This window comes from Trematomus bernacchii, unplaced genomic scaffold (assembly GCF_902827165.1).
Source record: "Trematomus bernacchii unplaced genomic scaffold, fTreBer1.1, whole genome shotgun sequence".
In the NCBI taxonomy this organism is placed as follows: domain Eukaryota; kingdom Metazoa; phylum Chordata; class Actinopteri; order Perciformes; family Nototheniidae; genus Trematomus; species Trematomus bernacchii.
Window position 1 is genome coordinate 25,664 of NW_022987402.1, and position 26,518 is coordinate 52,181.

At 40.8% G+C, this 26,518-nt stretch overlaps 1 protein-coding gene across 1 annotated transcript in view; it reads left to right on the forward strand.

Moving 5' to 3' along the window:
* The window catches only part of rerg (RAS-like, estrogen-regulated, growth inhibitor), a 59,578-nt gene that overhangs the window by 11,490 nt on the left and 21,570 nt on the right, over positions 1 to 26,518 (forward strand). Inside the window, exon 2 of the mRNA XM_034135651.1 lies at positions 5,809 to 5,938. Coding sequence (XP_033991542.1) covers positions 5,878 to 5,938 — 61 coding nt within the window. The 5' untranslated portion in view covers positions 5,809 to 5,877. The remainder of the gene's footprint in view (positions 1 to 5,808; positions 5,939 to 26,518) is intronic.

A 26,518-nucleotide genomic window follows, 5' to 3' on the forward strand; every position in this document is an offset into this window, starting at 1 on the left:
TTAAATCAGACTTTAGTTCCACCTGGAGTAAATTCACAAGCTACCCTGCAGTATACAAAGTCATTCAAACTAGCTGCACCTTTACCAGCTTTGAGAACACTTTCATGATCAATCATTATAAAACATATCATATATATTATTCTGAAATGGACCAATCTGCACAATGAATACTTTTACTGTCGCTACTTTCACTATATTTTGATAATACTTTTCTAATTTTACTTGAGTAACATTTTGAATGCAGGACTTTTACTGTAACAGAGTATTCCTACACAAGATCTGAGTACTTCTTCCACCTCTGTCTGATTTCAAACTCTTCCATAACACCCTGAGTAAGTTTGCAGCTGTGTGTTTCACTCCACTTTGGTGTAAATAAAACTGCAGCAGCTTGACCACAGAGCGTGAACGTTGTGATCAGATGATTTTGCGCAGTTCTCCAGTGTGTGCGCGGGGCACAGAATGTGCACAGGGGAGTCTCCCACCGCAGCCAGTTGGCGGACTTTTGGCACAATTCTGTTGTTCATACCGACGTTAACCCTGTCTGTGCACACGGCGACCAACTCTGTCGGTTATGTCCTGCGCGGCTCACCCAGCTCCAGTTCAATCAGTCATAGAAAGATTTTTTGCAGGGAGCGAAACGGCAACGTAGCTGCTTAATGTCTTTGGGTTTTTTGACATGCCTAGTAGTTTACTCCATTGAGTGTTGACAAGAAACACGTGTAGACGAAATATGTGTTTTGTTTTGAGGTACGCAAAGGCGCGTAGTGACACAAGTGACGTTACGCAATTCAGATTTGTGCCGCGCATGCGTACCTGCGTACCAGTTATGTGCACCCCTGTTTATAAACCTTTTTCTTACTCAATATCAAGCCACACTTATTGTTTTTACTTCGGCTGTGAGTTTGTGTGTGCTCAGGACAGGGCTGGACTGGGACAGCAAATCGGCCCTGGCATTTAGACCCAGACCGGCCCAAATCCATAAAACAAACGAATAGTAGCGGTTCCTGACAAGAAGAATAACTCAGTATAATAAAAAAAAACGCTATTATTATCCTTTTTACGTACCAGGGGCAAACAAAACTAATACATACCACAAGTATGTGTAACTATCAATCATTACAAATTAGACCTTCAAACCCTCTCACAAAGCGAACAGTGACCGAGTACTAATAGGGGGGTCTGGGGGGGTATGCTCCCCCCAGAAGAAAAGTTTTAAAAATAACCCCTTAAATGATGACTTCTAGTGAATTTAGGGGGGGGGGGGGGGGACCCTATAATGCCCTGCCTCCCCTTTCTATGACAACACAATAGAGATAGGACCAGATGAGTCTACAGGATGAGTCAACGGCATCTTTTTTATATACATTAATTTTTCCATCCTTTTTTTTTTTGGAAAATTGCACAATATAAATCTATTCTAGTAGACCTCAACAATTGAATTATGATCAGTGGAAATGGCCATGACATGGGACCTTTAAACTCCAGTGACCACGGCGTTAGCTCAAACACGAGAGAGAGAGAGAGAGAGAGAGAGAGAGAGAGAGAGAGAGAGAGAGAGAGAGAGAGAGAGACAGACAGAGACAGAGAGAGACAGAGAGAGAGAGACAGAGAGAGACACAGAGAGACAGAGAGAGAGACAGAGAGAGAAAGATAGAGAGACACAGAGAGACAGAGAGAGAGAGAGAGAGAGAGAGAGAGAGAGAGAGAGAGAGAGAGATGAGTGGGTGGAGTGGGTGGCTAAATGAGAAGAAGAATGACCGTGACGATGCTGGTGTGTGTCCCTCCCTACTCTCCTGCTGGTGTTTCCCAGCTGCTCTGTGGGAGAGAGAGTGTGTGTGTGTGTTTGTATTTACAATAATATGTGATATAAGTCTGTTGTTATAGAAGAGAGCTGTAAAGCTGTTCATGTGGGTTGCTTCTATTTCATTCATACTCTGTTTACATTATATGCATACAAGCATATTGCATCATTTCACATTCATATGCCAAATGGTTTAGACATTCCCTCCCACTTGTTCGTTTTCTATAGGGTGAGTCAACACCCTGTTGTATTGATGTTGTGGTTTACCCTTTTGGAAATCTCGCAAAAACACTGCATGGAAATCATTTTAGATTTAATATGAAACTAGATTCATGCCTAACTTGCTTCTTTGTTGTCTGCAAATAGATCTTGAGTTGATCTGGTCATTTTTCATCAATATGAAGCTGCCATTGGTTAGTACCGTTTTAGAGCCGCAAATTGACACTTTTTTTATCATGTGTTAGAAAATAAGATACATATGACTCATGTTCTGAATGCTAAATACGAAGCAACAACTAGCAGCTGGGTATCTTATCTTAGCATTATGACGTTTGGAACCAGTTGGCTTTTGGTGTGATGATTCAGCCTCTCAAAAGTCAATATTTTTTTGGGTTCCAGTGTAGCAGACTTCCTCTACATTGCTCCGATCATAGTTCACAGTCCGATGGCAAAGGCAGATGCTAGAACAGAGTTAATAGTTGGGAGACAAGATTCTTTCAAAAGTAAATTATTAGCAGATATATTGTCATCAGACAAGATTGCATTTTGCGCTACACAGCCACTCATTATTTGCACGCAATCAAAGCCCCCTCAAATGTGATTGGTCTACTCATGAATGGTAGAATGTAAATGGAAGATGAAAAGCTTCTCGTACCATAATCCTGTCCTGTTGCCTACAGGTACTACATAAACATTTTAATATCTGTTTATAGAGATTATCCTGGCACTGTCAGATAACTAATCCTGCTTGGCAACACCGTGAATGACCTTGCATTGATACAGAGCCTTTCTATTCTTCCAACCACTCAAAGGGCTTTTATATTACATGCCAATACCTTCATAGAAACATCTCATCATGTCATCAAATACTTATTCACACACACTCACACACCAATGGCTGTGCCTTGGGGAGCAATCTGGGGTTCGGTATCTTACCAATCACATGGTATAAAGCACCTCCACATTAGCTTCGCTTTCTGACTGTGCTGTCTGTTGATAAAAAATAAAATATCCAAAGACGCTGGCTTGCTGAGAGCGAGACACTGACGGATGATCGACCTCTACCAGAGTCACACCAAGCGGCACACAGCCACACCATATACAGTAAGGGGCATGTGTGTGTTGCTATGAAAGGGGAAAGGGTGGCTTAAACTCTCAGTGTGTGTGCACTGCAGCTGATGAGAAAGCACCACCCTGGAAGTTTGCATGTGTCTCTCTCTCTCACACACACACACACACACACACACACACACACACACACACACACACACACACACACACACACACCACACACACACACACACACACACACACACACACACACACACACACACACACACACACACACACACACACACACACACACACACACAGGGAGTACTGAATGTCTGTGTTCAGTTTTTTTGCTACATCACATTTCAATCCACGCAGACTAACACAAGAGTGAATGAAGAGATTTTCCTGACAGCCACTGATTATAGATGTCTAACATGGCTGACACTGAAGCAGGCTACATACAGATGTATTCCCAAAACTGTGATGACTTTTATAATTTTGGGAACACAATACAATTAACAATTTTAGAATGACTGTTAGCTTTGGAAAGCTTAATATTCTTCTAGGCGCCTAGATCACATCAAATTGTACATGTTGTGTAGTACTTTTGACAGGAGAAAGAAATATATTAATATGTAATACATGAAATACAAAACATTAAATGCTGTGAAGGATCTGACAGTTTGAGCCAAGTGAAATCTTGACTCCTAGCTTTCTGGCAGAACCAATCCGTATCTTGCCAAAACACATCAGAATGAAAATGTCATATTTATATATTCCATCCAAGTCGGCTTTTAACTCCAACTTCTTCAAAGAGTTCTCTCAACCAAAACCAGAAGGCATCACTTTTTAACTTTTATCTGAGGAGTTGACACCCTGTTTTCGTCCAACAATGATTGCACCAACTTGTCCCTTCACCTGCTCTTTGATGTGAAACTAAAATCTGATATGATCTAACATCCCATCCGAAGCATTGTCAAAAACTACAGGGGGGTTTCTGTTGCAAATGGTCACCATTCATCTTATCTTATTAAGTGTTGTCTGGTGTGGTCCAAGCCAAGGCTGATGTTGATTTTAGAGCAACAGTTTGGATTTTTTGAAGTGGGGTTGTTTGAGGGAGATGGTAATTTGAACAACCCAGTTCGGAGAAACAAATAGCTTCTATGAGCTCTGATCAAATATAAAAACATTTAGTAAACTCATTTTTCATTTTGAACCTACTGTACTTCATACAACCCAACTTCAAACTATCAGAACTATCCATTAAAGGAAAAGTCATGGCAAATAGTGACACAAGGAAATCTGCCCAACACTGCAACAAATGTGATTCAACAAGCAAGATGATAACATTTACAAGACATGGTAAAAATGTTCTGTTGCTTTTGTACAGAGCCAGCTGTTTCCCACTGTTTCCATTCTCTGATGCTAAGCTAAGCTAACCTGATGCTGCCGATTGCTTCATATCTATAATACAGAAATTAGGTGTGTTAGTGTTATCAATCTTTTCATTTAACTCTAAGAAAGTAAGCACCACACAACCAAGTGTGTTTTGTCTTTGACTTGAGCATTTCACTCTGTTTCAGCTGCATTATGGGTCTGGCTGACAGGGTAGGTGATGTGTGTCTCTACTTTTTTTAGAATTTCTGTTGTGAGTCTGCAGCACAGTAGGCTGTAGCTCCTGCGGTTTTCTTCCGCAGTTTTAAAGAAGAAGCAGGGTTTTAAATCCCTCACGCTCAAGTTACAAACACACTTCCTTCTGACTGCTGGCACTACTGAAAAAAATGCAATAAAACAGAATACGCCTTGTGTTTGTTGTTGTACTATCATAGTCAACATTGCTGCTAATTGAACATGCACCAGTCTTAAACCAGTATATCCAAGGATTCCTCTGGAGTTATTGAGATTTAGATTTCAATTAGATTCTGGTTGCTGTCTGCTTGTCTTTGGTTCAAAATTGGAAGAACAAGCCAAAGAAAAACAGAACGTGGTTGATGCAGAGGTTTAGAACCAATTACCGAGTGAGATAACTTCACAGTCGCTTGTTTTCTCAGTAAACACACCGTGCTTGCTTGTTTTGACTTATGAATAACTTCAGCAATGTGTTATCATATGCCCCCCCCATCTCTCTCTTTCCGAGCTGTCTTTATCTTTTTGTTACATCTCTCACACACTTGCATGAAAAACTACAGTTAGAACGTCAACAACTCCACAAATGGTCTGCACTATAAACTCAAAGTAATAAAAGTGGATCATTTTTTAGTGGTTTTCACACACCAGACTGCTTTCCTCTCCACAGAGGAAGGTTCATCTGTTCCACGTTACTGTGCATGTATTAAGAAGCCTAAACATGGATTTATGGACCAGTTAGGTCACAAAAATATATGCAGCACTATAAGTCATGGTAATATAGGGCTGAAAATAATATGAAAATACTTAATAATATCTAATATCCAGATTTAAGATAACAGTATGACAAGACACAGTCAGTTGCTAGCAAGTGACTATTGACAATTATTCTTCCTGTAAAACTTATTTGGTAAAACAAACTTGGATTATGGAAGCCAGCTTTACTCTGTACGGATATACAGACTGTGAGCCAGTAACAGCCTGACTCCAGAAGGGAAACGCAGCATTCTAAATAATATGACAGTTAAACAATCAAGCCTTAGCATCAAACACACAAATGCACAACATATACAGTACATATAAACGTGTCCTACATGTTTCCTCAGACCCTGTGAGATGGATGGCTGACCTTGGAGCTCTCTGATTGGTTCGCTGAACTCTCTACAGCTGCTGTCATGGCCAAAAGTCCGGAGGTGAAGCTGGCCGTCTTTGGCAGAGCCGGGGTGGGCAAGTCAGGTAAAGTGATGATAAAGTATTCAAATATTGTAAAGTGTGCGTCGTTCATAATAAACTATTGACCCTCATTTTCTGTTCTTCTAGTTATTTAAATTTCCCAGAACTAGAGGCTGGATTTTTTCTCTTTACTTTGATGCCTAGAATCTCCTTGAATCAGTTTCCAGGAAACATTTAAAAGCCTTAAACACGGCTGAAGTGTCTGCAGGTTTATGGGTGCGTTTTTATGTTTCTGCTTAGTTTATGTTGTCCCCGTGGGCCTCAGCATGACCTCTGCTTTCTAATGTTTTCCTCCAACATCCTGTCAGTGTTTTTACACACGCCATAATTCCTCCTCGTGCTCAGTCTGTTTGTGTAGTCAGCACTACAGTAGGGGGTTGTTTTTGGTCTGGCTCAAATACCTTCACTCCCACAGATAAGTCAGTTGTGTCATTATCATTTCAGCGTTCCTCTGTGAGCTGCGTTAGCTCAACTGGAGCCTGCTATATTTTCTCCAGTAGCCGACACAATTACACAGAACATATGTTTCCAGCAAATCAAATGAAGACAGATTGCTTCTGCGTAACCATCAGCTGTTGGAACTCATGCTTACAAAGCTCTTCCATGTCAAAGAAGGTCATTAAAATACCTGAGGAGGTTAACTCAAGTACTGTACTGTAACATAATGACTGCAGAGTTCACAACCTTCAGCTGAAAGGAGTGTGGTTGTAAAACATGTGAGGCTGAAGGTGTGTTCAGGAAACTGGGACATTAAAGCTCCCATCTGCAACTTATTTCCTAAACTATAGTCTGCTATTAGCCCTGTCAAACCTGCCCTGATCCGTTTCCATGGCTTCAATCTCTCCATATCCCAACGTTATTACTGGGACTTCTGCTCAGTGGCTGCGTACCTTGTGATCATCATTTAAAGAGGACATATTCTGCTCATTTTCTGTCCATATTTATATGTAGTGCCTCTCCTGTGACATGTCTCCATGCTTTAATGTTCAAAAAGCTCTTTATTTGTCTCATACTGCCTGTGCTGCAGCACCTCTTTTCACCCTCTGTCTGAAACCGGAGCCCAGTCTGCTCTGATTGGTTAGCTGGCCGGCTCTGTTGTGATTGATCAACCGCTTAGCGATGTCTTTTGGCTTTACTGTATACCTCTGTTTCTTCACTGTAGCGATCATAATCACATTTGGGAACTTGCAAGAACATGTTCAGCACAAACTCATGCTTGCTGTAAAATTGTTTTTAATACCAAGTCCCCTTTCACATGGACCATTGACAGTGCAAATCATATAAACAAGGCATCAAATCAGTGGAAGGGGGGGACATTCTGCAATGAGAGAGACATAGGCATATAGGCTTTAGGCCAGGATGAAGGGACTAAGAGGATACATTTTTTTTATAAAATCCGATTTAAAAGGGCTAAGGATGAATCACTGAACACATTCGTTAATCAGAGCATTCACATAAGAACGTCACTATATCAGGGCCAGGAAACCGGTTTGCAGCTTTCAGTAAAAGTTCACGTTTAAAAAAAAAAAAGATTCAGGCTGTTATTCATAAAAGATATTTCAGATCCCAGGAGTTACCGGGGCTTTGAAGAGGACAGTTGAGTCATGCTCTTTATAATGCACAATAAGAGACACGCAGCAGGATGGTAGTTATTGTTCTCATCTGACGCTACATGTCTCCCTGGTAATCCCTTCAACAAATGAACAGCTCTCAGCTAAACATAGCCCTTCAGTGGAAGCCCACACATGCTAATGAATCAGCCTTCTCTTAAATGGGCATTGGGACTCAATCCGTATTCTCCCACTGCATGCACAATATGGAAGAGGGGGGTAAGATGAACACATTTTACTTATGTTGTCCTCTAAGCAATGAACATTTAGAAAGAAGTCAAATGACAACAACAACCGTTGATAATAATGTGTCTATCACAAAGGGAACTAACTAAGGGGTAAATTGATCTGAGTCAAGGGCTAAATGGAGCCATCTGGGGGTAAACTGACCAGTTGAGTTTTTCAAGCTTAAGTGGTTTGGTACAGGAATGTTGTTTCTGTTTGCTATTTCATGTCAATTGTTAGACACTTTTATCCACTTTTTAACAACATGTGACTCGAACTTGCTCTACCTTGATCCGAAGATCAGCACACTACCCCACTGAGCCACTGCCTCCCACTTATTCAGAGGCGAGTTCACAGATCTCGTTGGAGTAAGGCCATGGAACTGGTCAGCAGTTTTTTGATCTGGTGTGAAGCCCCTTCTCTCTCCTGTGAAGACCCTCTTTCCTCTGCTGTTCCTCTGTACCTCCTGTTTTCACTTCCTGTTCTCCTTCCTTTTTATGTCTCTACACAGGGTTGACCTGTCAATATTTCGGTCTTTTGCCACTGCTCTGATGGATTCTCCAGCCTCTCCATCAGTGGCTGCTCTCTCCATCTCCTCAGTCTTCCTCTTGGAGTCTCAACAGAGACTTAAGGTCCTTACACACCAAACGGACACCAAAGAACACCAAAGAACACGTCCCGACAGAACGTCGCCTCACGTCTCCTGCGTCTTGGCCATGTTTTGCACTGGAACACACCGCAAAGACTTCAGCCGACGGCCAAGTAGCACGTACAAACTGCGCATGCGTGAGTGGCAATAACTCTCCTTACCAGCAGGCGGCGGTAGTGTGTATTCGTCATTCAAAAGAGGCAACAACCGGAAGACAGACTGCGTGATAACCGAGAGAAGAAGAACAGACTGCGTGATATAAACAAACAACAAATAGCGTGTGTGTTCCATGTTCACTCTACAGCGAGAAGCTCATGGGGCTGTCGAGAGCTGGAGTTAAATGAAATCTCATTGGGTCCCTCACTTCCGTTTCGCTTCTCATGCACTGATTCGCTAAGCTGAGCAGCCAATCAGAGTGATTTCTTTAGCCGACGGCCTTTTACCGACAGCCTCCAGATTCAACATGTCGAATCGGCGGCGGAAGGTGTCAGCACGGCCGAAAAGACAAGACAGGGAGGGACACACCAAGACACACCAATCTGAGTAGGGCGACACGATGCTCGCTCATCGACGCTCATCGACGGCCCAACATCTATCGACATCTATCGATGGCCTAAATCGGCTTGGTGTGTAAGGGACTTTAACTTAACTTTGGTGCCTCATGGGGGGTTAAGTTGAACCACTCAATTTACCCCACAGCATGTGGCTCACTTTGCCCCACAGCCACTTCCATGGAAAAAAACTGTCTAACTTTTCTAATATTTTCAGACCTGGATACATTTGCTTTGACCTAACAGTAACTATACCTGAAAATGTACTTTGACAAGCCTAACATGGTTTATTGTGAAAAAACACATTTAGCACTTTACAATGTACTTCTTTTCAGCCAAATAGAAATGATGGGTGCTTCCTTCCACATGAGATATTCCAGTCATGTCTCCTCTGTCTAATCCTCGGCTGCAGGGAAACACATCGCTCTCCCTTTACCTCGTGCTTCTTATTTGCATTTAGTTTTGTTGATGAGTCGCAGCTTTATCCCGGCAGTCAGAATGGAACAGGACATTTATTATTCTGAAAATTAGTTTTAGTCCAAAGGCTTTCTGGCTGATTTGTCTGCGATGTCTGAGGTAACACCAAACACCAAAGAGCAAGGGTTTTCTGTATTTTTTTTAAAAGCTTGCTTTGCAATAATTTTAACTTTTCATGTCTGTTGCTTTTAAAACACAGACTTATATTCAGTGTAATACCATACACATATCTACCAGACAAATGTAAAGGTTAAGTATACCATGCACACTTTAACATGTTGACTGCCACTGACCCTTTGATTGGTAGACGACCATTTAGCCACAACGGTCCATGCCGTTATCATTTATTTATAACTAAAAGGTTAATAAAAGAAAAAAAAGGGGTGATTATTCTCCATTGTGACCCAGGTAGTACTGTTCTAAAAACACGACTGTTTGCTATCCTGGCTCCAAAACGTTGGAAGGAACTAACTATTGATATCAGGACAGCATTTAAAGCTAGTTTATCGCATGTGTTGTTAGACACTTTGGTTAAAAGGCATTTGAAAAGACACACCTTTTTTCTCCACTCTTCAAAGTATCAACAGGAGGATTCTTGCTCCCTCACTTCGTATGAATGAATGTCACCACTCACCACTCAGCTGTAGAGTGAGGAGGACGGAGATTGAAGTAAAACACTCACTGGCAGCAGCACTGAGTATCCAACCGGCCGATCTGCTCCAACAAACGCGTTTTTTGGTCTTAATTATAACCGTTTCTGTTAGACATATTAACATCCGATAGACAGACACCAACAAAAACAAGCCACTACTTTATTTTTCTTTATTCATCTGTGCTTAATAGGTAAATAAATACTAGAAATATACTCAACAAAAGACGCCTTTTCTCCAGGCATTCATATGCGCTCTCTTCTCAATGGAAACAAAGAAAAGATGCAGGCTTATCTGTTTCAGGCCACATTTTAACTTAGTTTTCTCTCAAAAACTGACATAGGAAGTTTCTCATTTTGAACAGAAGCATCTGTAGATCTGCAATTCATGACCCAAGTTGGGCACAATATACAGTAGATGAATATCTTCTAGTTTGTGTATCTTCACTGCCATCATGAGTTTAGGGGAGACACGGGACGTGAGATTCACCTCTTCTCTGTTCAGGAGAGTAAAGTCTGCACTCTACTGCACTTTTCTAGTTAGAATGACATTTAAAGAATAAATAAAAATATAAAATGTTTAAAAAGATAAATTGAGTTGTGTTTGGATCTCTACCAAGTCAACAAAGCAGACATTGTAGAAGATAGCAGCAGGTCTCTAAATGGTTTTGACATCTTGACATTGTGAGCTCATGTTAATGTCTTTGAAATAGGCTTCCTGCTGAAAGATGGCCCTGCCAATCTTTTACACTTTAATCACTGTTGCAGTCATCACGCTGCTTCCAAAATCAACTTCCTGTGATGCCTGTCGGAGGAAATGAAAGTCCTGTAAAGTAATTAAATAACATCCATCAGGGTTTTTGTGTGGAGCTCCTGGCTGTGCACCCCCCAACAATCAGCAGGAAGCAGAGGCTCATCTCTGGCCTCTGACAGCTCACAGAGCCCACAGCTGGGCAGATGTCTGGCTGTTTGCGTCCCCTGATTACATCGTGCATGTTTGAGCTGGTGAGCAGCCATAAGCTATGACTCATCAAACGCATTATGCTGAGGCTGAGTGCTCTAATCAGCGTCTCAGAGGTAGATTTAGCTCTTTTAGATAAGAGATCCAAAAAGGTTCAAAAGTGGCTTTCAGGGCCACCGCAGTGATGTGATTGACTTGAGTATGTTACATAAGACTTTACCTTACTGCAAGGCTTTGTTCTTTTGAATTGCTTTTATTTGTTGGGTTGTTCAGAGGTCAGTTGCTGCTGTGTGTTACCATGTCATAAATACTTGTGTATGCTGCTCTTGCTCTTTTGCACTTTTTGCATGTCATGTATTTTGTTTTTGCTATGTTTGTAAAATGTAATTTTCTTAAATGTTTTATGTGAGGGACTGCGGATGGAAATGAGCTCAAAGCTAAATCTGGCACTGTTACGCTTGACACATCTGAATGTTTTAAGTGTTCATTACTGTGCATTGTCCCTGCCAAATAAACGATTAAATGAAATGAAATGAAATGAAACAGCTACAGCACAACCAGGTGTGTGATGGTAGATTGTGAAATTGAACAGGGTTTTTAGTCAGGTATGAATTATGTGGCTGTAACTGGAAATAATACTTAGACAATACCGTATTTTTTACTCCACTACTTTTATTTGACACCATTGGTTACTCTGAATTTCCATATTATTTAAAGAAATACTGCACTCCCTGACACCGTAAAAGATGGCCTCGCTCTGACCCCTATCCATACAAAAATGCATGTAGTTATGCTGTATACAGATTTAATGTGTATAGGTCCTGTGCATGTGCGTACTTGTACTGTGTGTGTGTATACAGAATATATATTAAACTAACAGAGATAAACTGAATTACCCCTAGGGGATTAATAATCCTTTTCTTCTTAATTCAACTATAATATAATAATACATTTCATTTATAGCACACTTTAAAAACAACGTCATCTCAAGGTGCTTCACAATGCTATAAGGAGAAAATAATAAAACAAATAAAATAAAAAGTTATCTAAGGAGCATATTGAATATGCTAATTGCTTATGAATAGGATACTTGCAGTATAACAAGTGATTAAAGTAAGCACCACTTTTACCAACTGCAACAATGAAATGGATTATGGACATTATTGGATTAATAATTATAATCTAGTGATATGTTATTCTTAAAGTGGACAATATATATTTTTGTTTTAACTTTTGACTGCAGGACTTGTACTTACTTGTTAAATAAGATTTTGAAACTGCAATATGAATACTTTTACTTCAAGATCTGAGTAATTTGTCCACCTTTGTTAAGGTTTATGTATGTGTTGCTGTCAGGACGCTGTAGTTTTATTATAAATGCAACAGACCTGAAAATAAAATATTTAATATATACTAAATATAAATACTTCAGGGCCATCCCACCCTGAAGTATTTTCAGGGTGGGATGGCGAAGAAAAAAGCTACCTTAAGCTGTCAGAGAAGCTAAATGTCTTCGGCGTGCCCACACTCATCTTTCTCCTCCATGCCCTTCCTGTTGTCATAAGAAAGAAACAGGCTGTCCTTCAATGTTTGAGCTTTTTAAAGACTGCCTGTATGACTTTCTAAACCTCCCCCAGTTTCTATTCACCTGGCAGACGCACACACTCCAGGCTGAACGAGAGAAAGGATTATTTCTAGATTGGAGTTTCTGATGGGCAAGATTCTGCGCCTTCAGTCTGAATAAATATCAGCAATTAATCAGACTTCCCTTGACACACACAGCAGACCCTGGAAAGGGAAATGGCTGTGTGCTTTTTCTTCTGTAGAATTGCACACCTACGGCTCCACTCAGCCTCTAAATATCCGTCTCGTATTGTCCGTTCTCGTGTATTCGTCATGTGTGAGTCATCGCTGGTTACTTTCCTCTTTGCTTTTAACAAACCAACTCTCTGGAGATTAGCAGCGCTTTTGACATTTCAGGATAGATCCATTAAGTACTTTCCTTTGTACGTCTGAAGGCGCGTTATCAGCCGAGCTTCAGGTTAATGTTTAATTCTCAGGGCCACTCACCAATATGTCATTTATTCAAAACGGTTCCCCCCAAACTAAAACCCCTTTTATTTTCCAAGGCAGTTATATAACTGTTAATCATCTCCACACTTTAATTTGTATTTACTCTCCATGCAATCATTCATATCAACTTGACAGTATTTAAAGAAGAAGAGATTCTATGATTTACATGCACACTTAAATTCAACTATAAATCTGAATATGAGAACATTCAGAATTTGAAGTGGGTCATTTTAAAAGCATATTCTGTATAATGGCTTCTTGCTGAATTAGGCCTTATTTTGATAAGGATATGCCAACATAGTTAGGTTTCTTTAAGAAATATTAACAGGATATCAGTTAGGGGTTATTTACCGTAGTTTGAGTCTGAGTTTGAGGGCCAGCACAAACCAACAGTGATGCATGTCCAAAAGAAAATCCCACACAACTACTTTGAAACATTAGGCTGAGACTTGAACCGTAACAGGTTTTTGATTATGTGAATATAACAAAGCCAACGATTTTTAAGAATGTGGTTGAAGGAATGAGGGAAAATAAAAAATCCTATTTTTGTGTGTAACGGAATATTCATTTTAATTTGCTCTCAGATCAGTAGGATTATTGTCTTCTTCGTAATAAGGGGAACAAACACAAAAGGTGGTGCATGTTAACTCAGTCAGTTTGTAAGCCTACGGAGACTCAGTTTCTGTCCACATTACAACACACTTTCAAATCAAGGATGAGTCAAGACTGAGGGTGAAACACCAGGCTGGCCTCGCGATAGAAAAACTAAAGATCCTTTAGATGTCAAAAACATTTGACGTTTCTTTCATTACCAATGAGAGACAACAGTATACTGTGTGACTTTACTGCTGCTTCCTCCCATTCAACCTTACGTTAGCTACCTATCAGTTGTAACTGTGACAAGCATAACACAGTGAATAGTGAGTATTCACGTCTGTTGCTTCAGATCGTAGAGTGGAAGCCTTTCAGCATTTTCCTGATGGAACATCATCTCACATAGCATTGAAGTCTAACAGAGATTCTGTTTTCTATCCCAGGCTTACAGAGGGTAAAAAGGTATTTTCCCCAGCTGCTCTTTTTATAGAGCATTACCGTCATGTGTGTAATCACAGTGAGGATCTCTGTAAGGTGTGGTTGCCTCAGAATCTCTGCCCTCATCTGCCTCACATGTGGCTCTGGGTGAATAGTGCTGTGGTGCTATTGTTAGAGGCTAAATTAAAGGGATGAATGCGGTGTGAGAATCCTCATGCCCTTCCTGTTCTTACCCCGCAACTGCAAGTTTCTGTCCTTTTGCATCTTCAGAGAAGTGAAATCAAATCCTCTCTGGTATCCTATTGTACTGAGCCACAGGCCCCAGAGGAGCGTCTCTCTCTCTCTCTCTCTCTCTCTCTCTCTCTCTCTCTCTCTCTCTCTCTCTCTCCCTCTCTCTCTCTCTCTCTCTCTCTCTCTCTCTCTCTCTCTCTCTCTCTCTCTCTCTCTGCCATTGTGTGCTCATGGAACTCGTCCAGAGCAGAGCAGAGGGCAGCGGGTCTGACCTTTACTGTCATTCAAAGTGATCTTGATACACACAGTGACATGTTTGTTCTGAATAATAACATTCAGAATGGGAAGTGTATTCAGGCAGAGGTGTATTTAAAAGTTCCAGCGTTATATAAAGCGCTCTCCGAAAGTAGACAACAACTCGGAGTCTGAAGTAATGAGTCAGCAATACACGAACAGCATGACAAATATCAGTGTTTCTGTCACAGCTCTCATGGTTAGTTGTATTTGTGTGTGTTGGTTCTCTTTTTAGCTGCAGGTTGACTATGTTTGGCACATACTGTATTGTTGTGATCTTCTATATTATTATATTCAGTGAACTATTTTGTCATTTGAAATTAGTCATTTGGGATTGTTGAGACTCTGTAAGTGTTCTCCAAATGGCTTAATTTCAAAGTGCTGGAAAACATTTTTATTAAGTTACCTGACAATTAAATAGCTTTCCATGATATGTATATATTATGTTTTCAAATAGTCCTAGACATTTCCCACAGATGGAGCTTATCCAAAGACAGAAATACTTGTATTAGGTGAGTCAATTCCTGTTGGAGCCTGGGTTATTATTGAATAATTGTGAAGACAATAGAAAGCCATTAAAATCATTATTACACTCCTAGTTCCAGACCCAGACTGCATTCCAGTCCAGCAAACATGTCTCTCTTTCTTTCTTTCTCATTTCCTGTCAACTCTTGTCTGTCTCTAGTTAGGGCTTTGAATCCCCAACACACTGAAAAGGATGATTTAGTTTAAGCATCAGCATGTCCGAATACATGTATATGTGTGTATAGAAGGCAATTGGGATTCTTATTACAGGGCATTCTATCAATCAATTAAAATATTGTCTTGGTCCGTTTTACTGACCTTACCAGCAAATGTAATTACATCGCTCATGATTTGTGCAAATCCCTCAGCATTACAAATTATAGACGAAACAATATAATAGCTCAGCAGAGTAAACACTGTCTAATGGCTGGATTGCAGATGTATTTATTATGAGAACTTGGCTTGAGGCGGAATAACAAATTGAGCGGCCAAAATGCCATCTTGTGATACACAGAATTTGTTTAATACACAACTTAATTTAAATGGTAAGCTATCTGCCAACCAAAGACTGAACAGTGCTCATACTAATATTATGAGAGATTAACACATTTATATTAATGATCAAAGCAGCTCAACAAGATATTTATTTAGTTTATTTTCAAAGAGATGGAAATTGGAAAGTACATGATCCATAAAAAAACCTCTCAACGTTCAGGGGTTGTTCATCTGCAAAACATAATTTAATGTTTACGAAGTCAGGCCTAATTATTAATTATCCCAAAGCTAATAAGCGTGGCAGAAAATGGAACGCAGCTTTATTATCTCAGAGGAGCAGTTTACCCTCATTATATGCCACCTCTAATGAGTTTCAGGCATGGAGAAGAAAAGTGACGAACCGTGTGCAGATAATTGGCCAGCTGTAACGGGATATAGAGAACAAGAGATATGATGAGGCTTCTTGAATTGTAATTGGTTGAGTATTCTTGGAATTTAGGAACAATACTATCCCTTAGGTTAAGGACATGTTACTCACATCTGATATTTTCTGATCATGTTTTCAACAGTCAAAAGCAGCATCAAGTTGAATTTTTTCTATCGCTTCTCAGTCCCATGGATAATCAGATTCCTGAGGCGTAACTCAACAACATGGAAAGCCATGACTCAAAACAGAAGAGATAGCTGATGGCTCAACTTTTCATTGCTAAGCCTCCTCCGTTTATTAACTGTTGCTAACATTTGAGCTATTCTCACATGGCTTATATGCAGTTTGTGATGATACTGGGAGCAGATTTACCTCTCACACTGAGTCATTTATGAAACAATTGGTGCTTGATTTCAGACTGAAGTAGACAAAACATCATTTTTGGCAGGGGAGTATCAATTTAGCCAAATGGCACAAATACTAATTTTAGCGGCTGTAGCTAGCTAGCTAATTATTGCTGACATTAGCTTAATGGGTTAATTGGATGACCTCTTGATGCTTAAAGCTGACTCGTTTTTAGAAGGATCATCTTGTAAGAATGTCTTGGGCATGCAAATGGTAAACCATTTTGCATGTTATCCGCCCATTGAATGGATGCTATCAGTTGATACCACGATTCAAATTATTCAGACCGAAGTTAAACAGTCCCCAAAATCTAAAGTTTAACGGGCACAGTTCCATCGACATGGAGATCAGAATCAGAATCCAGTTTATTGGCAGGTAAGTTGAACAAGGAATTTGTTTTGGTGTCTGGTGGTGCGAACATAAACAACCTAATAAGAAAATAAGTTACAATAGTAGGTCAAATATATAACGATAATAAAAATAGGTATTTTAAAGAAACCATTAAGTATTCAAAAAGATAAAGACAAGTATTTACAGCACATTTTAATTTAAACATACAAAGGAGCCTTAAAAGCTAAAAATCGCACTTAGGACAATGATTATATGATAATATATGGCAAACTGCAGTGTATTGTATTTTAAAGTGGAGGGCTGTGCAGATACCTTCTGGACCTACTGTAGCAGGCCGCTGCTGGAGCTGATCACCACTGAAGAGGCCCATTTACTTTCCTGATAACTTTCTGAAACGCTTGCCATCTTACAGCAAACCTTCTGAGGCCTTCGCTGCATGTGTGGGGCTGCTGGAGCCTAGCAAAACAGAACTTCGAATGTGGCATAAACAGTCATATTATGCAGAATATATAAGTAGAAACAATTTAATAATAAAAAGTAATAGGCCTTTGTTACATTTTCTTTGTGTTCATGGGAAGAAATTGTACATTTTAGTTAGAGTTAAGAGAGCAATGTTGTTTATTGCCAGTGTTGTTGGTAATAAGTTCCAGATGATCGCCAATAGCTTTGATTATTGCTACATGAAAAGTGCGTCTTGCGACAGCACGTAGGGGTGTAAGAATCTGTTTATATGGATATTGTAGAAGTTTGCAGCGTTTAGCGAATGTGGACATGAATGTTGCATTGTTCAGAATTTTTTTTAATGAAATGTGTAGCACCAGAGTAAGCCTGTGTGACACTCTTTCTGTCCACACTAATCTTACTCTTAACTTAGATAGCAACCAGTACTGACTTGAACAAAGTGGGGAAATACTACACACTGGATGTATGATCGGACCTTTGGCTTTCAGTTACTCTCAGTACTACAGTCAGTAGTAAGCTACGTTAGCAGGACAATTGTACCATATTTAGAGCAGATAAACACACTTTAAGCCAGTCCTTACACACAACTAAATCTCCCTGAACCCCAGCTCACACAAAGTAAAATATTTGTTCCTGACAGCGCTGCCATGAATTGTGGGACATGACATGTTTACTGTTGCTTTGTGTGTTATTGTTACTATGCTCACTTTAGATTTCCCACATCCCTTCTTAAAGGGTATGGGTTGTATCCTAGAATAAATATAAGTGGAGCCTGATTGGGAAGCTGTAATCTGATCTGGACAGGCCAGAGATGATAAGATGTCTGACTTGATTTCATTTATATTTGGCAGGAGACAGATTGAGTATTTCCCCTGGCACAGTGGGGACTCCCAGAAGTCCCTGTTCCACAGACGTACATACATTTGTGCATTGTGAAAAAGTAGCTTTATGTCTAGCCGTCAGTTCCAGAGAGGCTTGGTGTTGGTGGTTAGGGATGCAGACGGGCCCAAGGGAGAGACTGGTGGTGAAAGGAACTCTGGGAAAGCTCAGAGACTGGGAACAGGGGCCTGACCTCGTGTTCAGGAAGTGGTTTGGGTGCTTTTGTAGCTAATCTGTTTTTTGCATCAGGGTTGACACTTTTGTTTTTGTGTCAGCATTGTGTGTGTGTGTGTGTGTGTGTGTGTGTGTGTGTGTGTGTGTGTGTGTGTGTGTGTGTGTGTGTGTGTGTGTGTGTGTGTGTGTGTGTGTGTGTGTGTGTGTGTGTGTGTGTGTGTGTGTGTGTGTGTGTGTGTGTGTGTGTGTATAATCTACTGGAACACTGTATTTAAGATGAATGTTGGTGAAGCTTTTATATCACTTAGACAGAAATGTAAAAACGTGTTTCCATCAGCTTTATCTTGAATACATAACAGGGATGGGGGTCTGAACTGTCATAATAATAACTACTAACAGCTAATCGGAGAGAACGTTGGCCTGTGTCAAAGGCGACGTTTAATTATCCTTTAGTAGAAACGATTTAGTCCAGTTTTGTGTTTTATATGTCAAAATGCTAAAGCTCTGTTGATGTTCAGTGTTAATGCTAAAGTCTTAACAAATACAAATAAAAGCTGCTCCACAAAAATGTCCTCAATTTTCTCACTGTTCTTTTACTGTTTGGATTTGCAGAAAATGAAACAAGTCTTTTCTCAGCATCTTTGGTAATAAGTGAGGGAACTTGTTTGAAATTATTTTCATAGTCATTTAGGCTAGTCATTTGTCTCACAACAATTTTTGACATTTAAACAAACATGTCCACTTTGTTTTGCATTGAATGGAAAATAACATATTCATGCCAATAATTGAATGGTGGAAAACTCTTGTTAAATGTTATTTCAAAAGTCCTTCACAACGGTCGAAGCCCCATTGTGAATACATTGTAGCTTCTAGTCGGCCAACAAAACAGCAGGACAGCAGTCGTCTGCATTTTTACTGACAGAAACACAATAAAACCCTTCAAAACAGCTTGTCTGGTTAATGATTCCCCCTCTTCTATTCCCGTAAAACAAGACAAAAACAGTGGTCCTGCTAACTCAGGAGTAACCTTCACAACATGAGCATATGTGAATCAGATGCTAGACTAACTCTGTACAGTCGAATCAGACTGTTCTTGTTCACTTGAATGAGGTCATGTGACTGATCAATTATTAAAAATGTCTTACATATCGTGAATCAGCTTGATTGAAATAGTGTCATTCATGATGTCACTGAGAACATTTAGCTCCAAAAGTATAAATAAGGAACAACCATCAGCTATCCAAGCTAACAGCTGAGGCCTGTACTACGAAGCCGGATTTTCGCTTAGCCGGCTGACTTCAGGGAAAACTCGGGCTTTCCGGTCCTACGACGCTGGTTCTCTTTTTAGCGGGCTAGATCTCCATGGTAACTTATGCTGAGCGGCTAACCTCCTCGGGAGGAGGTTAGGTTGCAGGCTAAGAGATCAACTCAGTGAAAGCACCGCCTGCTGACCAATCAGAGCTCCGTGTGCGGAGTTTAAAGCGATCAAGTCATATTACAGGATAGAGGAAATACAGAAAAACTGCCGTTGCAGGAAAGACGGCCGGCAAAAATCAACTGACTGTGTGAACGTGAAAATTAATAGAATATCCCCTCCCATCTTCAGAGCAATCTGACTATTATAACATTAGCGTTAAGAAAGCTTACTTAAATATCTGCCACAACATAAGTAACCGGATCAGAGTAACATTAAGTACAGTCCGCGGCACTGTGAGTGCAGACGGCGATGTGTCCCATTATCATTCATATCATATCACATCATAATGTATCATATATTTCCTTATTTGAGTCAGCTTCTTGAGCCGTATCTGGCCGTGCAACACTCACAGTGTCACATACTGTATGCAGAAGTATTATTTTAAGCAACACATTAAGTTGACGAAACACTCGAGTCAAATGTAATTAATTTTAGTTAATGTACGCATTCAAACGCTTTTTCTTTTACCAGCTGTATTCACCTTGCAGGTGCAGCTATGTGGCTTTTATCCTGGATAAAGTGTTTAAGTCATGGATGTTTAAAGTTTAACTTCTTCATATTTGACTAATATTAAAGTTCACTTTTCATTCAGGAAGTATGACGCTGCGCTGTCAGTACGCTTGTCCATGTTTGTGATTGGTCGAATGCTCCAAATACCACCCCTTTCATGTGAACGCGCACCTAACTAGATAGGACACGACTGGCTTGAGCAATCCACTTGATAACCAGCGTCGTAGTACAGCTTAGCGAGAGCGCGTATGTTTTGGATTGGGCCAACCGGCTAACTCAAACATATCCAGGTTAGGTTGAACCAGCTTCGTAGTACAGGCCTCTGGTCTGACTAGCATTGTCAAGTGCAGTGTTGCCAGGTTGGTTAAAACCCTAATTTTTACGAAAAACAAACAATTTCTACCACGTAAAGAATAGGAATAATGAACAAATAAGAAAAAACATCAGTGCTATTTTGATACAATTCAACATTTTGTCAACCCACTCAAGACCATTTTGGCATACATTATCCATCCTAAAGCTGCCTAACTGGATGAAAACAACCCCATCTGGCAACATATCATTGACTTCTCCAGGTCCGGTAGTTTTGGGTTTACATACATACGGCCATTGGATGGAGAAGAAAGTAAACCCTTTAGCATACAGACAAAGACTGAATGAATGTATGGTTTATATGACAAGTTAAAACTGAAATGATTCACACCACAGCAATAACAAGAACAACTTTTCCTTAAAATATATTTTGATGATTGGGATTGCAGGAGTGTCGGCCCTGCCACCCTTAATTGACCAATAGACAATCAGTCTAACCATTTCCCTCCAGTCTTATCTGCTCACAGCCTGTGTGACATGACCCGTGGAGACGTGGCCACAATGGGCGCAGCACCTGCTGCAGCTGCTCAGCACTGGGAGCCTGTCAGCCAGTGGAGGTGTTTTTGTGTCTGAAGGGAACCCAAGAGCCGTGGGGGTCCGTCTGATGGGGGGGTCTCAATGGAGATGTTGAAGGAGTAACACGGCTCCGGCTGAGGACAGGGTTTTGGTGCCGCTAATTGCTCTGGCTTTGTTTGCAATTAGTCCAACATTCTGTTGCTAATGTGATTAGGTCACTTTGGACAAAAGCGGTGTTGGCAAAGACGTCCAGCAAATGATGTGTTTGACATAAAAAAAAACGGCAAAACCCGGCACTCCATCCTCAGAGCAGAGCAGCTCTGTGAAGTATGTGCTGCAGAATTTGATCAAATCAGAACAGATTCTTTTGCTCAGGCTTCAGCCGCCACATTTTTGGGGAAATATGAAGTTGTTGAGAATGTGAGCGCTGCCAAGCTCTAGGCAGTAACAGGATTGATTTTGTCAGCCTGCCAGATATCTGAGAAATTACATGGCAACAGTTCAGGTTAACACGGTGGAGAGTTCCTCCACCAGCCATCAGTAGATAAGTGCTGGGGAAGGGGAGAACGTTAAAGTCCAAGGACATCTGGCTGAAGGAACAAACTGTTACAAGACCTTTTTTTTTTTACCAATTTGAAATGTAAAATATGAATGGAAGAGCATTATCTTAACACTGCAGGGGTTTACAGCTCCCCAATAGAGACAGAATGTGTTTTGGTAAAGTTCACTGGTGCAGGTGGAACCCAGAAGCATGACACAGATACAGGCAGGGTCAAAACCAGCTGATCCGTCAACCAGGAAAACAAGTCAGAGAAGCGACAGGCAGAATAATTGGGGCCAGGGTCAGTGAAATATAACTGCTTTATATGTTGTGGGGCTAACGAGGGGATCAGGCAGCAGGTGAGGAGATTATTGCAATAAGAGGGAAGGATCTGAAATGATAGGAGAGTTAATGACATGCAAAACCAGATATTTAAACTATGACATATTTATGAGATGTAGGTGTTTAATGTTACATTTATTAGACCTAACTATAGGAGCCCAAAGTCTGTTTTATTCATTAAGCAAATTACCGAATCTTCACTGCCATGTCCTAAAGCAGCTTCTCAAAATAATGTATATGTGCTGCAGAGAATCAGGGGAGGTGCAATACAGTACTTTAACAGTCACTTAAATGAAAGAATAACAGTTACATTCAGAAAACATTTACAAAACTAGAGAATGCAATTCCTGAAGAAATTGCTAGTGGGAATGCTTTATGCTGAAAAGCTGACGCTAAACTGCTATGCTGAAATGTAATGTGTAAGAAGAAAGTGAAGAATTTAGATTGAAATGATACATGAACACTGGGGGCTTGAATGTGTGATGAGAGAAGAAAAGAAAGTAAAAAGGCTTGGAAAAGCAACAGAATATTTGAACTGCAAACTTTTGAACTAACTTGATGGCGAATGATCTGTCGCCATGCCAACGGCATTTGATGACATCCCATAATACGCTTAGATGCGTTGATGGCTGCATCGTTACCAAACCTGTGAAGTTTTGGGCCGTTTGGAGCATTTTCACTGAAGTTATGAGAAAACCATGTTTCATGGTGAGCATTGTGTTGCCATGGCAACAGCATTTGAAGAAATCTCAAAACTGTCCCGTTGATGTCTTCACGGCTGGACTGTTAGCACACATGTGAAGTTTGAGCACTTTTTGAACATTTTCATAGGAGTTATAGCGACATCGTCTTTTATGGCGAGGGATGTGTTTCCATGGAAATGGCATATGATGACACCCCATAATTGACGTAGAGCTGTTGAGGGCTGGACCGTTAACCATTATCTGAAGTCTGGTGCTGTTTTGACCCTTTTCATAGGCGTTACGACAACATCGTGTTTTATGGCGTATGGAAACGGCATATGGTGAGATGTCAGATTTGACGTAGAGCTGTTGAGGCATGGAGAGGTGATATACAGGTGAAGATTGTGGGACGACCGGACCGTGTCCATTGGAGTTACAGCGACATCGTGTTTTATGGCGAGGGATGCGTTTCCATTGAAACGGCATATGATGACACCCCATAATTGACGTAGAGCTGTTGAGAGCAGGACCATTAACCATTATCTGAAGTCTGCTGCTCTGAGCATGTCAGTTGGAGTTATGACATCATCGTGTTCCATGACACAGGTGTTTATATTTGAGCTAATGACGTGTCCAGAGATCAAAGGTTTCCATGGTGATCAGTGAGAGGAGAGCATTTTCATTGTTCTGAATGAGAGATAACCTCTTACATGTGAACGTTTTGTTGAAGAACCGTAACAGATATCGGTGAAATTTCAAAGCGTGAAGCATGTCAAGGAACTTGAGCATCTGAAGTGTACTTTTTGTGTACTTTTGGGTTAATAATGTGGCCTTTTTGGCAGATTAACTAAAGGTGTGCGGCTACTGTGGTGGGGAAAGATGAGGCTGAACTTACAATGGGGTTTAATGGAGACATGTTGCTCTAGTTTAGTGGGAAACTAAACTAGAGCTATGGGGTTTCCATGATATGTGTGACCATGACAGGTGGTGTCTTTTTTATACCAGCCCATTCAGATGTCTGTCACTGCAGTGAACCTGTTGCCTGTGTGACCTGGTCAGCTGCTGATACATTATTCCTGCAAACCGGCTGTGGATCTGGGCCACAGTGACCACGTTAACGCACGTTAACAAAGGCCCCTCTCTTACACGTGTACATTTCTTCTGGTGGCAGTGAAAGGCAGGAGATAAAGTTACCTGTAATGAGGAGAGCACTTCACACCCCATTGGTTGTTCTGTCCACATGGAATCCAGGCCGCTGTAGCAGATACAGGAAGTAACCTCAGTGGGAAATCCAGCCTCTGGAGCAACAGGAGAAGTAGGGTCTGCCCGGGGAAGAATGTGTGTTGGACTGCCTTTTCTTCAACATGACGACCTGTTGCATTTAGGGAATAATTGAAAGTTGCTTGACACACTTTTCCTTTTCCTGGAAACAAAATAAAGAGGCCCTATTATGCTTTTCCAAGTGTTCTCTTCCCTGTAGCGTGTTCTATAGGTTTTTGTGCATGTATATGATCTGCAAAGGTTAAAATCCTTGTGTTTCCTTTCTCTCCACACACGTCCTTTGTTTACTTCTGTAATATCGTGACACCGCTATGTAACACTCAGCTTCAATTGGCTAGCACGCCAACACATTGTACGTGATAGGCTAAGGGGCTGGACATATCTAAGCGGTTGACAATTCACAACAGAGCCGGCCAGCTAGCCAATCAGAGCAGACTGGGCTCTGGTTTCAGACAGCGGGTGAAAAGAGGTGCTGCAGCACAGACAGTATGAGAAAAATAAAGAGCTTTTTCAACATTAAAGCATGGAGACATGTCACAGTAGAGACACTAAATACTGATATGAACCTGAAAATGAGCAGAATAGGGCCCCTTTAAATTTGTAAGGAAAGAAATTGGAATGTGGTTGACTTTAAAAGAAAAAAAAAACATAACAGGGTTCCAACAGTCTCTCTATACATATTATATTGAGTCTATTCACCGGACTCATGCTAATGAATGGACAACCTAATAACTGTAGCTGTGTTAAGTAAAATAAATGTTATGGCTAATGCAAAGAGACTAATTGAAGCTTTCCACAGCTACTCCATATGTGTGAAAGACAAATGGAGACCTTTGAGCTGCAGGCTCTCAGCAATCATCAAACACTACCTGAGCTCAGAGACTGGCTCCACTTCTTTAGCGGGGTAATGAAACGTGGCAGCACCACTCTAGCTGTCAGCTTTTCCTCCCTTTTCTTGTTGTGGCTAATTATGTGCAAGTAAAAGGGCAGGCTAGATGGATGTTTTTTTCCACTTCAAAGACAAATCTGTTCCCTCATTTTCAGTTTGCTACAAACAGCAGCTCAGCAATTTGACATGAGGACACATTCACGCCTGGACTCAAGTGGAGCTCTCAGGCTCACAGAGAGCAAACAATTAATAGTTTGCTCTAATAGGCAAAAAGTCTGCCCCTCCATGTGAGGTCGGCCCAGACCCTAGGGGTTTTTAAATCCTCACTAAAAACACACTTTTTCTCTCTGGCCTTCTAGTCAGAGCGGAGTATGACACCTGACTATTCCCTGTGTTTTTGTTTTTTATATTTCTGTTGTAAATTATTGTCTTTTATTGTGATTGTAGTAAAGTGTTTTTATTACATGTACAGCACTTTTGCTCGACCAAAAATCGCTTTTAAACGTGCTATATAAATAAAACTTGATTTGATTTGATTTGATTAACAAAAAGCGCCAAAAGGCAGGGCTGCAAACGACTGCTCTAAAGTATAGAAGCTACTTTTCACTTTGCATTTGAGTGCAGTAGTTTGGAACAGCAATAAATAGTTCTGATTGAGGCTGTGGTCAGGCGTCCACTGAGGGTGCCAACCCTCAATATTTCCCCGGGAGAATCCCGCTTTTCATTGCCCGCTCCCGATTTCATCCAGAGGTCACAATTCTAATTCTAGTTTTAATGCACATTATTGTTAAAGGGCCCATGTCATGGCCATTTCCACTGATCATAATTACATTGTTGAGGTATACTAAAATAGATTTATACTGTGCAATTTTCCAAACTCACATTGGTTTCGCATACAGCATCTCTGTCAAGCATGTGTATTCAGCAGTATTCACTTTCTCCACTAAACGACTCGTTGGAGCTCTTGCCCCCCCCTCCCTGTGAGCCTAGTGTGCTCCGATTGGTCAGCTCGGCCACTCGTTCTGATTAGTCAACCACCAGAGAGGCTGCGCCCATGTCAGTGCTTTTCCCGGCTGCTCTCAGCGTAACATCAGTCTTATCATGGCGTCGGTACAGCGGTATATTTTATATACATATATATTTTTAACTGTTGTTATAGAAGAGTGTGACGGCCTCAGGGCCTTTGTCTTACGATGGGGTGGAGCTGAAGAGGCTAATCAGCACGATCACGGACACCTCCGGACACAGTCTCTCTCCAAAGCGGCTGCAGGAAGACTAACTCTGCGATCCTCTCAACCACCGGTCTCTGCATTTACCACAATAAATGTGCCGTGGTTTTGTAAACTCGTGTATGTCTCCTTGTCTTTCCGTTGTGGCCTACGAGCTACTCTCATAACAAAGAGTAAGTTATTTTTACCCGTTATAAACTACTACTGTTTGATGAGAAATCAAATCATGGTTTGCTATATATGAATTCAGGGAAGAAAGGATAGGCCTACTAA